The sequence below is a fragment of the Sorex fumeus genome, unplaced genomic scaffold (genome assembly GCF_029834395.1).
Source record: "Sorex fumeus unplaced genomic scaffold, SorFum_2.1 ptg000002l, whole genome shotgun sequence".
In the NCBI taxonomy this organism is placed as follows: Eukaryota; Metazoa; Chordata; class Mammalia; order Eulipotyphla; family Soricidae; genus Sorex; species Sorex fumeus.
Genome location: NW_026606059.1, coordinates 3,233,554 through 3,246,677, shown reverse-complemented (window position 1 = coordinate 3,246,677; position 13,124 = coordinate 3,233,554). Strand labels below are relative to the sequence as shown.

At 36.1% G+C, this 13,124-nt stretch overlaps 1 protein-coding gene across 1 annotated transcript in view; it reads left to right on the top strand.

Annotated features, from left to right (window-relative positions):
• Nucleotides 1-259: 259 nt before the first annotated feature.
• Nucleotides 260-13,124, top strand: part of ST18 (ST18 C2H2C-type zinc finger transcription factor) — a 128,084-nt gene continuing 115,219 nt past the window's right edge. Inside the window, exons 1-3 of the mRNA XM_056110497.1 lie at nt 260-360; nt 7,017-7,071; nt 10,568-10,598. Of these exons, the coding sequence (XP_055966472.1) occupies nt 7,017-7,071; nt 10,568-10,598 (86 nt within the window). The 5' untranslated portion in view covers nt 260-360. The remainder of the gene's footprint in view (nt 361-7,016; nt 7,072-10,567; nt 10,599-13,124) is intronic.

Genomic DNA, 13,124 nt, shown 5'->3' with positions numbered 1-13,124 from the left:
ATTGAAATATACACATACACAGTTATATAGGTATGTAAGCGTATCTATAGTGATTTTAGTAATAAAGACCAAAATAAAGTTTGCTCACCTTAAAATATGTTGAACAATGTCTCATTAATATTTAGTGTCAACTTTTAAGTTCTGTTTCTAGCATTGTTCAACAAAAGTAATTACAGGTAAAAGTATAATTGTATTTTTTAATTTAAATTTCATTTTTTATGATGGCTTATTTATTTTCCTTCTTATTTTTTCTCTTTATAGAATGAATTTCAGGACTTCTTACTAAGTATACAGATAATCAGTCACTGAGTGATCAGGGCTAGCTGAGTTTTCCTACTAGGTACCTGGAGAAAGAGAGAGGTAAGACAACATTCTATGTTTACTGAAAAACTAGAAATATTGAAAGAAAATTCATCCCTTCAAAGGTTTTATCTGAAGGCTTTCTTGATAGGGCTTTACCTCTGAATTTGCTTGGAAAGAAATCTGTTAGTGTTGACTTGAGCGTTTTGAAGCAGTCAGTTTATTACTGAGAAATACCAGGAAAAGTCCTCAAACCTACAAGCCCCTTCTCATGTTTATTGGTATGTTATTTTTTTCATACATCTTTGTCCTTAAAGAGGACTTCAGTATTAAATGCCATTTGAATCATCTGTATTAGAAATTCATTTAAGAAATTTATATTATATTTATAAAAGCTAGTAAATTGCTATCTTAAAATCACTGTCATTGAGTAATTGGAAGTAAAGGAATTAAGGAAAAGTAAGAAACTGGGTTGATCTTGCGGGGCGGGGGGAACCTCTAAGAAAATGATCCATTCTTATAGAAAGGAGCTTGTTTGCTAACATTTTTACATAGGTGCATATCAAAATAGTAACAAGAAAATAAATTCAAGGCCTACTAGGGCTATTACTCATACCGCGTTATCTTTAAACAGGATATATCAAAAATACCCACTTCCACCCCCTCCTTCTCGCCCCCTCACACACACACTCACACACACACACACACACACTCACACACACACACACACACACACACTCACACACACACACACACGCCAATTCCTAAAACATAAAGCTGGTGATCGCTCCTAATGTCACAGAGCTTGACTCAGAGGCCGTGGTATGGAGACTAATAGAAATCCTTGGCACACGTTGGCTACCTAAGGGAATAATAGAACTATTCGCTGGAGCCTTTTGGCAACGGAACGCAAACATGGCTTTGGTTTCCATTCAGCATTGCCAGTTGTACAAAGTTATAGGGAGACATCTACAGCAGTGACAACTCAAAAATGAGAATAAAAATAAATTGGCCTCTCTACGAAACTACCAAAGCTTTTCTCTGGTCTAAGGTTTACTGAAATGCATTTCCAAGGAACTCAAGAAAATTCTCTCTGAGAGCCATGTTCCCTGTAGGGAACATGTATGCAGCTGGACTTCAAGAAAAGCTCTTCCCAGAGGACTATACTTGACCTGATGACACAAGAGTCTGCTACCTTTTAATATTAAAAATTTTTTGGTTTTGTTTGTTTGCTTGATTATTTTGGGGCCAAACCCAGAGATACGCAGGAATTATTCCTGGCTTTGTGCTCAGGGATCATTTCTGGGCACTGCCCTGCCTTTAGGTATAATATTTATCACGTGAAAGACTTTGGGCAGTAAGTAGAAATATAATATATTTTTTGCTGTTTATTTTTTTTGTTTTGGAGTCACACCCAGAAATGTTCCGGGGTTACTCCTGGCTCTGTACTCAGAAATTACTCCTGGCAGTGCTCAGGGGACCATATGGGAATTGAACCCAGGTCTGCCACATGCAAGGCAAATGCCTCTCCAGCTTTTCATAAATTCCAAAGATACACATCTTGAGTTTTCTATACAAATTTAAAAAATGCAATGAAGTACATAAAATGAAGGAATTTAGAATTGAAATCAGTGGTAGTATGTACTCAAAGGATTCAGGAAATTTTCATTTTATTTAGGATAAAAGATTTGGAACAAATTCAGAAATGTGTTAATATGTCATCATGGATGATGTAAAACTAACCAGTTTTTGTTTGTTTATTCTTGTAGTTTATTTTCTAAATTACTTTTCCCGAGTAATTAATAAATGTTCAGGAAGACAAGAAAAATAAAAAGAGAACAAGAACAGAAAAGTCATGCTTGAGCCTTCTTATATTCCTCTTAAATTTTATTTTAAAAAGGTCTCAGAGGGACTAGAGCCATAGTAGAGCAGATAGGGTGTTTGCTTTGCACACAGCCAACCTGGGCTCAATCTCTGACACTCCATACGGCTCCCCAAGTCCACCAGGACTAATTCCTCAGTGTGAGCCAGAAATAACCCCTGAATACTGCCAGGTGCAGCCGCAAAATAACCCAGAGTATCACACCACCAGGTGTGGCCCCAAAACAAAATAAAGAAAAAGCAAAGTGATGCTAGAATCAATAGAAAGGTGATTCTATATAAGATATTTGTTTTGTCTGGCCAATTTCCTCCTCAGATATGACATCCTTTCATTTCAGTTTATGGAACTAAACTTTCCCAACTTCAAACTAAGCTCCTCTGTCACTTTTTTAAAACATTATTTTTGTAAAAGAAGCATCCACTGAGGATAGAAAGCTTCACATGGAAGACCCAGGACCTCTTCTCAACACGCACAGAATGGCATCTTGCCAGTGTCCTGGGTCCCCAAACTGAGCTGACATCTGACAGGAGAGAATGGGGCAAATACACTGAACACCCGGCCCAGTTTGAACAGCTGAGGCAAGGGCAAAGTGCGGTCATGTGAAAAGTGAACTTACTTCAGGTTGAATGTACGGAGGGAACTCATCAGATTGAGAGTAGCTTCCTACATAGAAATATCTCTAACCAGGCATCATTAAGATTATTGCAGATGGATCTTTGAGGATGTGTCTTAAAAACCTGATCACCAAGGCCTTTTCTATTCATCTCAGAAAGCCCAATATGATGACGTATTGAGTATTCCAGTGCCTAGAGTCCAACTAGAGAATAAACAACATATTAAGGTCACCAAAAGATTTACTTTTAGAAGTAATTTCAAAGAAGTGATTATTTACATGGATGTTGTTATTTTCTTGACTGAAATGGAATGAATAAAAGATAAAAGCAAAGCAAAACCTGAAATAAAAATAGAACAAATTTTTAAAGAAATAAAGTGGTTGTTTTTTAAAAAATAGTGATTTGAAAAATATTTTAAGTGTATTTTATATAAACATATTTTATCTGTATTTATAAAATAAGCAAATCATATAAAATATATTTTATATAAATATTGCACTCATATAAATAAACGTGTCTTAGATAAATTTTAGATATAATATTAAAATACTTAAATATTTTTATTTGAAGTCCTTTTTAAGGTAAAATTATCATTTTTAAAAGGTAAAATATAGTGGATAAAAGATACAATAAAAATCAAAAAATAAATTCTAAGATAAATTAAAACTCACATACCAATAATTTTCTTGCATGAATAAAACTAGAATTGATACTATGAATTCTGTAACTGGTTTTTTGAATCTCTCTCTCCCTCCAATAGCAATTCCAACTTCCCCTCTTCTGCCCAAAGTAGCTTTAGCGTCTGCGCACTGGAGTAATGTGGGTAGAGTCGGGTCTTCTGGTTGACTGAATAAAAGCTCGAGAAAAAAAGGCCTTTCAAAGATAAGTAACTAGGAAAGTGCTGCCTACACTTGTGCAGAGCTTTGTAAATATTCAAAAGTGTTACATCAAGACTTTCAATTTCAAATAGCTAAATTTTATCCTGAGATTATTGTTCTTCTTTCCATTGTTGTTTTTGCAAAAAGTTGGTTTCTTCCCCTTCTTATTTCTTATCTTTCCCTTTTTCCATTTCTTCCTAGATTATCTTTCTTCTCCAGAGAATTTGAGAAGGAAGTATTTTTCAAGTTTTTCTTCCTAGATTTATTATAAATTGGGTACTATTCTAGAGTCATTTCTTCTCTTTCCCTATAAAAAGTATACATGTTTTATCTAATCTTGTTGCTTGAATAGCCTTTGGTTAAAACAGATTTATAAACTAAGAAAAAAGACTCCTTTTTCATATTCTTATTTCCGTTGAATAATTAGGTTCAATACTAGAAAGGACACATGCTAAAACACTCAGAAAAATGTTTTGTGTCTATCTATAAACAATAAAATAGAGCAGATAAAGAATCTATGAAACGTGTAAAGGATTTTTTTAAGAAAATCTGTGTGGATAAAAATCTAATGAGTCACAAGTTCTTACAAAATAATTGTATGCTTCTCAAGCAAGAATATTCTCTTTTCAATTAAAAGAACGAAAGTTTCTAACAAGAAATGCAATTTTTAATATTTCCAATATTTTATTTAAATCAGCACCTATTTTTCTCTTCTATAGCTCTGGAAGAATTTGAGGATGGTAATTACACCTCATCTGTTCCCAGAGCTCAACACATACACTGAGGTAGATGTATCTTTCGACGTTTACTGAGTTATTACCCAAATGAGATACCCATTGACTCTGAGGCTGATTTTATAAAAATTAAATCTACTTACTAGCCATTTACTAAAATCTACCAGAATAATGAAGCACATCAGAAAAAAATGCTTGAACATTCTTACTTGTTCTTTAAATAAGATTTTAGAAAAAAAGACTTATTTGTCAATAAGACCTATGGGAAGATAGACCATCTCATGAATATTAAACTGACCTTCTTCTTTCCCCCCCAAAGACACCTGTGCTCTTCCATGTTCTTATTCTCAAACTTTACAACATGAGTAAATGCTGAACTTGTTAAGTTTTGTTGTTCTTCAGGGGTAGAGAACGGTGAAATAGAGAGGATGTATATCATGAACTTGAGCTCTTTCTCTCTAAAACTTGGTTCACAAGTGAAATCTGAAAACTAAGTTTTGTAAATGAGTTACATGATTAAAACTATTCTTCTATAGGACATATCCATGGCACCAACAAGAGGGCAAAATCTAAGAATTCTAAGCACAGTCGAGAGGAGAGCCATGGATATTTATGAATTCCTCCCAGTAACTCACTTTAAAGGGGAGATCTCATAGTCTCATAGGATAGCAACAGAATGTTTAGGTCACTGAATAGCTAAATTTCCAAACAAAATTAATCTTAAAGCTGTTATAAACAAGGTTTCTTGTAAGAAGATTTCTGAATCTTTGAATATGTTTGCTGGCACTCTTGGCAATCTGGGTTTCTGTATTGGTAAAGAAACTCACAGTTTAACCTTCATGAGTCTTTGGAAGAAGTTTTACAAAGTGACTAATGTGGTAAGAACATCATGTGTGAGGGTAGTATCAGGCTTCTGTTTAGTCGAACTCACCTGCAGGAAGAGCTTCTTCGGAAAAAGACTGTGGGTTTCCATCCTTCCACCCTCATGCAGCTTTTGTATACCACATGGAGGAAGTTTGTGTCAACTGAGCTACATAATGTGTCACAGAGAAACTGACAGAGGAGGTTTTCATGATGCAGTGCTCACCGTCCTGAGGAAACCAGCCCATTTTAATCCTGGACGTGTCACAGCTGCCATAAATTCATTTAAAAGAAGGAAAATCTACAGAAAAAAAAGCCACTTCTGTTTACTGTTGTTTCCTCTTATTTTTTTCAGTTTTAAAATATTCATAACAATGAACCATTTATTTATACTAAAGCAACTATTGTACAGTAAAAGCACCAAACACTTTATTTAAAAAAAAAAACAGTTCAGTGATTGGTGCGTTGTTTATTATGAACTGATGACAAAAGAGTACTGGTGGTTCTAATAGTTTTAGCTTCCGAGAGCTGTCGTTAATTTCATCTGTAGTGTTGCAGGTGAAAAAATGCACAATGGATAAATAGTCTATATTGGTTTAACTGAACATAATATATAGTGTGTTCTGGAGTTGTTTGTCTCAATAGACTATAGTAATCAAAAGTAATGAACCTATTATGTGCAGGACCTTGGAGAGCGTCGAATGGCAGTAAAAGTGTGGCACATAAAAGGTTTATTAAAGGAAATTAAAGTCCATCATTGCCACACCTGCTCCCCTATTATAAGTCTATGGCAGGTCAGTGCCTTCAATCACAACTCAGCCTCCGAGAGCAGAGATCCATCTCCTATTACCATTGCAGTCACACCATATCTCTGTCAGGCTGTAAGGACGGGAGCCATAGAGAAAGCCTCCGCCTGCCTCTGATTTTCAACAAGCAAAACAACTTCCTGCTATTTAAGAATTCCTCCTGATATCGTGCAGAAATGAATTACACTCAGAAATGATTACAGCATTCCGTGGAACAGACAGACCCAGTCAGGTCAGAATTCATCTTCATCCAGGCAAAAACAACAGACTTGTGAAGTCAACGTTCTTTGGATGATTTATTTGGTTACACTTAAAATATTTAGTCATGATATTTTGGGCCTTTTGATGTAAAACACTCAAGCTTCTCCTTGCTTGTACATTTGAATGATCATAACCTATGTTTATTCAGGAATTCTGGAAATTAATGTATGTCTTTGTGGGCTATTCACATTTCCAATTATTTTATTAATGGGGGAATTTCAAGAGTTTTCCTTAAGATTGCTTTTCTACATGGACAATTGTTTTTCTGGTTTAGAAAGAAACATATAGCACAAGTGGTCTAGTAATGCAGATGCATGAAGTTTTAGTAAGTCACTCTCAAACTTGGTTTGTCACTTTGTCTTCTTCATAACCACCATTAGTCAGAACATACTTTTTTCTGTCTTTGCAATACAAGGCATGTTTTATCTCTGGAAAATTCTAATGGACAAACCCATCACCTTCTCATCTCTTTTTCATTCGGTTTCAGCATCTATATGAGTATTTCCAAAACTCATGAAGTTCAAGGGAGGTAGAGAGTGGTTCTACGCCGGTGGGGGCAGAGTCATATTTGAGAACTTGGGACATTTCTTCATAATGACTTTTCAAATTTCTAATGTCATGTTTCTGCACTTTGGTCACTGTCAAAGGAATAAAATCTGAACTTTGTGGTCACATTATAGATGGATGCAGAGGCTGAAGACAAAACACTACGGACCCGTTCTAAAGGAACCAAGGGTGAGTTAGCAAGTGCCATCCACAGAACTGTGCCCAGGACATCTCTGATGTGTAGAGGAAGTGATTAGAATATCCTTGGGGCTTCTGTTTTGTTTCGTTTAAAACAAATCAAGCTAGTACACTCATTTGTGGCATTGATATACATTGACCAACACTGAGGCACTCACAAAATCCAAAATTATGTATGATAGCATCTTTTGTCAGTATTTAATCATAAGGAGTTTTGAATATTGTGCAAAACATCATAAAGGTCAGCAAGAGAAGAAGTCTTTGTAGAGACATTCAAATGACTAAAGTGACCTTTAATGGCCCAGGGAAAAGACTGAAGTATTAGTTGATTGCCAAAGCAAGATTTGATTTTTTATGTTATCTGGTTTAGTGGTTCCCAATCTAAACTTAGTTCAAGTAAAATGATGATGTTTGTGTTTTGACTCTCCCTGCTGGGAATTTCCAGCAGCTTTGCGAAGTAATGTTTGAAAGGTTTAACTTGCCTGTTATCCCTCTCTTTTTGTAACCAACAGATGGTAATGTAATATTGAAATATAAACAGGCCCTTGATGATCTAAACATCTGGAAAACAGGATTGACTGGCAATAATACCCCTTAAGGAAAATAACTTTTATTATAATTAGCTATATTTTTGTGACCCTTAATCCGAAACGGAAAACTGCACACTCACCATGGCCTCTGAGAACACTCTGGATAGCTGTTCCTCGCCCGAGATTTTCCCAGCCTCGCTGAGGATGCTGAGTGAGATAGGAACTAGCAGTTGTCTGGAAGTGCTTTGAGATTTAGTGTGGAAACTGGTTCACCAAATGGGATGCTTTCGTTGGCTGAGTTTACATATGTAGTCAAGGCAAATGGTTCCTGCTTGAATAAATTCCATAAACCCCCAATAACTAATGAATTCCAGGTTGGTTTGTATTTTTCACTTAAAATGTAACCATTAGACATGATAGCCAAAAAGCACAATCATGCTGCCCAAGATAAGAAAAGGGCCATTCTCTAGCCAAACATTAATTTTATGTTATTATCTTTCAGTTTTAGCATAAGTTTTTAAAGTAAATCACAACATATATCCTAAGATTTGGAGTGTGGTATCTCTAAATATTAAATTTTTATGCGGGCATTTTGTGTATGGTGGTGCCAGGGATCAAACCCAGGGTCTCACACATGCAGGCAAAAACTGTTTCATTGAACCGCATCCCGACTCTTAAGCAGTAACTTTCTTAGTAGAATACAAGTAGACCATAGGCCAAACATGATTGCCACTCAATGCCTCTTTTGCAAGCCACAGCACCCAAAAGGAGAGAGAACAATAGGGAATGCCCTGCCACAGAGGCAGGGTGGGATGGGGGATGGGGGAGTGGGAGAGATACTGGGACCCATGGTGGTAGAAAATGGGCACTGGTGGAGGGATGGGCGTTTGATCATTGTATAATTGAAACCCAAGCACAAAAATTTGGAAGTCTACAACTGTACCTCATGGTGCTTCACTAATAAAAATTAAAAAAAATAAAAGCAATGAGAAACAAATAAACAACAACAACAAAAAAGAACAAACTAAGTTTGTAGGATTATTTAGAATAAGCTCACGGGGGGCATTCTAGGGACTATTTTTGGATCATTTGACTCTCTTGTTTTGACTTCTAAAAAGCACATTGCTCTAGCATACTTTCAAGTGTGGGGCTTTTAATTTGCAATTCTTTTTGGGCTTTGGATTATTTTGGCACAAGCAGACATATCCTCAAATAGAGCGAAAATGTTCTGCAAGAAATGAAGCAACTGTTTCTCCAGTCGCATGAGTAATCTTTAAAACCACCTGTTGTCCCCCAATATGCTGTTTACCCTGTGTAGGCAAGGTATTTATAAACATGAACTTCTTTAGTTCCCACCATTTCAGTCAGAAAAATCAAAGCTCTTTTTTTTCCTCCTTTTCTGAATTTTAAGAGTGTTGACAATAACATAACTAAAACTTATTCTTTTCTCTCTGTATATAGAAAACTTGTGGAATAAAATCATGGACACAAATCATTTAATCTACTCTCCCATTTTACTTAAATACGTGTTTAATGTCAATAACTTATTTTTTTTAAATGTATATGATTTTGGCATGGTGGCTCGCAAAATTATTAGTAGGGCTTCATGCATGGAATATTCCAGAGTCACACCCCCTGAATGTTCACTTTCCTCCACCGTTGTCCCAGTGTTCCTCTTCCTCTCTCCCTTCCTGTGATAAACCTCCTTCTGAAGACTACTTATCAGTTCTATTGCCTCGAAGCACTTATTATTCCCCTACGAAGATCCTTAATACTCCACATATGAGGGAGATCATTCTGCGTCTGCTCCCCTCCTTCTAACTAACTTTGCTAGCACGATACTCTGCAGATCCATCCACACGACAGCAAAGTGTAATCTTCGATTTCAGCCGAGTCGTATTCCATTATGTGCATGTGTCATAGCTTCTTTGTACAGTCATCTGTTCTCGGACACTTGGGTTATTTCCAGATTTGGGCTATTGTGAATAGCGGTGCAATGAACATAAGGATGCAAATGTCTTTTCTGCATTGTTCTTAAGCCCTTGGTAGATGCCGTTAAGGGTAATTGCTTGGTCATATGGAAACTCACAACTTCTAGTTTTTTGAGTCGTGTCCATATTGTTTTCCAAAAAACTTGGATCAGTTGAATGTCAATGAGTCATAGGTTTAGAATAATTATGAAAATTTTTTGTAAATTTAAACATTGATTTAAAATCCGCCCCTCTCGGAGAGCCCGGCAAGCTACCGAGAGTATCTCGCCCACAGGGCAGAGCCTGGCAAGCTCCCCGTGACGTATTCGATATGCCAGACACAGTAACAACAAAGTCTCCAATGGAGACGTTACTGGGCCCGCTCGAGCAAATTGATGAACAACGGGAGGGCCTTTATCTTTACCTTTACCAGCTCTTTTATGCTCTGATATTTTTTTTACCACACCAACTGGTACTGAGGGTTTAGTTCTGGTTCATGCTCATGGGTCACTTCTAGTGGGCTCAGGAAAACATATTTTGTGTCTGGGATTGAACTTAGCTCAGCTGCATTAAGTAAAGTGCCCTATCCTCTGTACTCACTCCAACCCCATCTCTTGTAATTTTGTAATGAATCTCAAAGATAGGTTTTTGGAAATTTAAATTTATGATAACAAAATGTCCGGATCATAAGACCCTAAATAAAGAGTCATTTTTTGGGGGGCTAAATGTCAATTATCCTAGTCTTCAAAGAACTAGAAAAGTAAAAGACCAAAGTCCCATGATTCCCAGTATTAATTACTTAATTGATTAAGTAGAGTCTGTGCTAAGCATTTTTTTTAATCATTATCTCTAGCTGGGTGAAAAGTTGACAGCCATGCAGTGCTCACCATTCTAAATGAATTCTTTTTTCTTTCTTTCCTTCCCTTCTTTTGCTTCCCTTCCATTTTCTTCCCTCCCTTTCTATTCCTTTATTTTTTTCCCCAACAGTGCCCATGGATTCTCTAATCCAGGAGCTCAGGTAAGATTTGTCTCAATGAGTTTTATTTAGTAATTATTAGCTTTATTATTTCAATATTTTGTACTTTTCAAGCTGCAGCATCCTTGTTTTAATATGAATAATAAATTAATGTAGTTACATCACATAATCTTTATCTGCATGAAAGAAGCGGAGAAAGGGAATACAGATACTACTAATAATTGATTAAAATCATTGTAACATTATATTTTGTTAACAAATAACATTTTGCTGAATTGGGTTACCCCATTTTCCCCATGAAACATGCATATGTACCTGTTTGACATGGTTTGTTTTTGCACTAATAATAGGTGAAGATTTGAGCTATTGTCTGTAAACCTGGTTAATAGATAACCTAAGTCTTGTATTCTCTATTTTCTTCGTATTAAATAATTGTATAATCCTATCAAGTAACAACATAACATTGAAGGCAATGTGATGGCTGGGGTTGGGGTTGGGGTGGGCTCCATATATCCAGAATGTATCTCAGACAGTATTCTAAACATTTTGGATAAATAATACATTTTGCAGAATAAATTCCAATTCTATTTTCTTTCAATTAGTGTTCAAACCAGGGTCAAACACATACAAGAAAAATACACACATACTCCTTAGCCCCTGTACTCTCTCTCCACACCCCAGGATATTTATAGAGAAGTTGTATCAGGTCCAAGATGAGCCCTTTCCTCCACATGTGCTATGGTAAACCATGAAATCTTAAATCCACTATTTAATCCACCTTTCTGTGAACAGCAATGGTCTGTAGAATGTCTTCAGGGAAATGACTGCAAACTGGACAGTGAGCACCAGTCTCTTGAAATTTCTCATGTTATTTTTCCAGACCATGGTGCTCTGTGATTTTCTGAAGCAATGATTAGCTTAGCGATTTCGTGTGTTTCGTTGGATCTGTTTTGCCAATAGTTCTGGTTCACCTAGTTAGTGGAATAGGTGTGCACCAGAGTTGAATATACATTTTTATAGTTTTCATTGAGTATTTGTTTCTGTGCTTTTCTTCATGGAAGTTCATTATTGGGGAATCTTAGGCCCTAGGTCCATTGTCAGTTTCATCTGTGAGAATTTCACATCTTGGAATATTTTTATAGGAGCGAAGCATATGGTATACCCCATGTTGAGATGGAATTAAATAACTGAATTGTCTGGCTCACTAAATTCCTGCTTTAAGAAATCTGCTCTCATTATAAATTCCTACTTTTTGGAGATTTTACATTCCCTTAAGAATGATCAAGAGGGCCATGATAACTGGGCCAGCGGAATGGAGCCCTTCTGGGCATGAGCCCGCCCTTGGTTGGATCTGTGGTTGGATCAGGGTCCCCTGAGCACTGAGTCATCAAGGGGCGCCAGGCATGACTGCTCCTCCCTCAACAAAAAAAGAAAGAATGAATGATCAAAGGAAGTTTAAAATATCAAAGGCTTGAAGAACATGATATTAACCACACCAGGGAGATGTCTCAGAGTTGTCAAAAGCACAAACAAGCGCCTCTGAGCTCAGGAGTCTTGGCACCTATTGAAGTCACTGTGTGAGGACGTTTTCAGAGAACCAAGTTATTCCAAGTGGGCTATTTGGAATGATGTCTTGAAAAATAACTCTAAAAGATAGAGAAACTTCACACTATGATGATGAGTATTATAGTGTCTAGAGAAAAATAAAGACATCAGTGGAGAAAGCCATAGAAATTTCTAGTTAGGAAGTTTATTAGCAGTAACAATCGCAAAAAAAAAATTAATATTGCAGAGGTGGTATTGTACCAGAGACTCCAACACTCTGTTCTCCCATTGACTCTCCACAATGACCCTTACGAGATAGAAACTAAGATTAGCCTGTGTATGAAATAAGTGAAAATAGCTTATGAGATGGCCCAGGATTGCATAACAAGTAAGTACTCTATACTTTTGACTCAGAGATTAGCTTCTTAGCCATTATCCTGTGCTTTTCCTCACAAAAAATATTAAATATATAGAATTAGTTTATAAAGGTTTTTATGTATTCAGCTGCTAAATTTTAAAATTCTCCATTTTAACCCTTTGAGTTTCTTTCTCAAAAACCTAGTGTTTTGAAATTCGAACAAATAATATATGGTAATTAAAATACAATTTCTTTTCTCCAGACTCTTAAATTTATTCTTGATTATATATTCAATTTTATCTTATTAGCACAATGTAGAAAGCTGATGATAATTGCTGGGAAAATTCCAACACAAAACAAATTTAACTATTTTTCTCTAATCGAAGCCAGCTTATAAAAATTACTGATTGTGGTTCATTTTATAATGAACCATTTTCAACAGAACAATCATGTTTGTGTTGAATCAATTCCAAAAGTTTTAAAATTATTTAAGTCAACTCAGCTTTCGGCCCTCATGATCTTCCCAAATAAACTTTGGGGAAAGTTCTCATTACGTGGGAGGTTATATATTAAGTGTCCTTTTAATTTTAATTCAACTTTATCTAGTCACTTCAATTGGTCTTCCGATTTACTTAGCAGATTTTTTGTGATATGAAAGCCAGAAT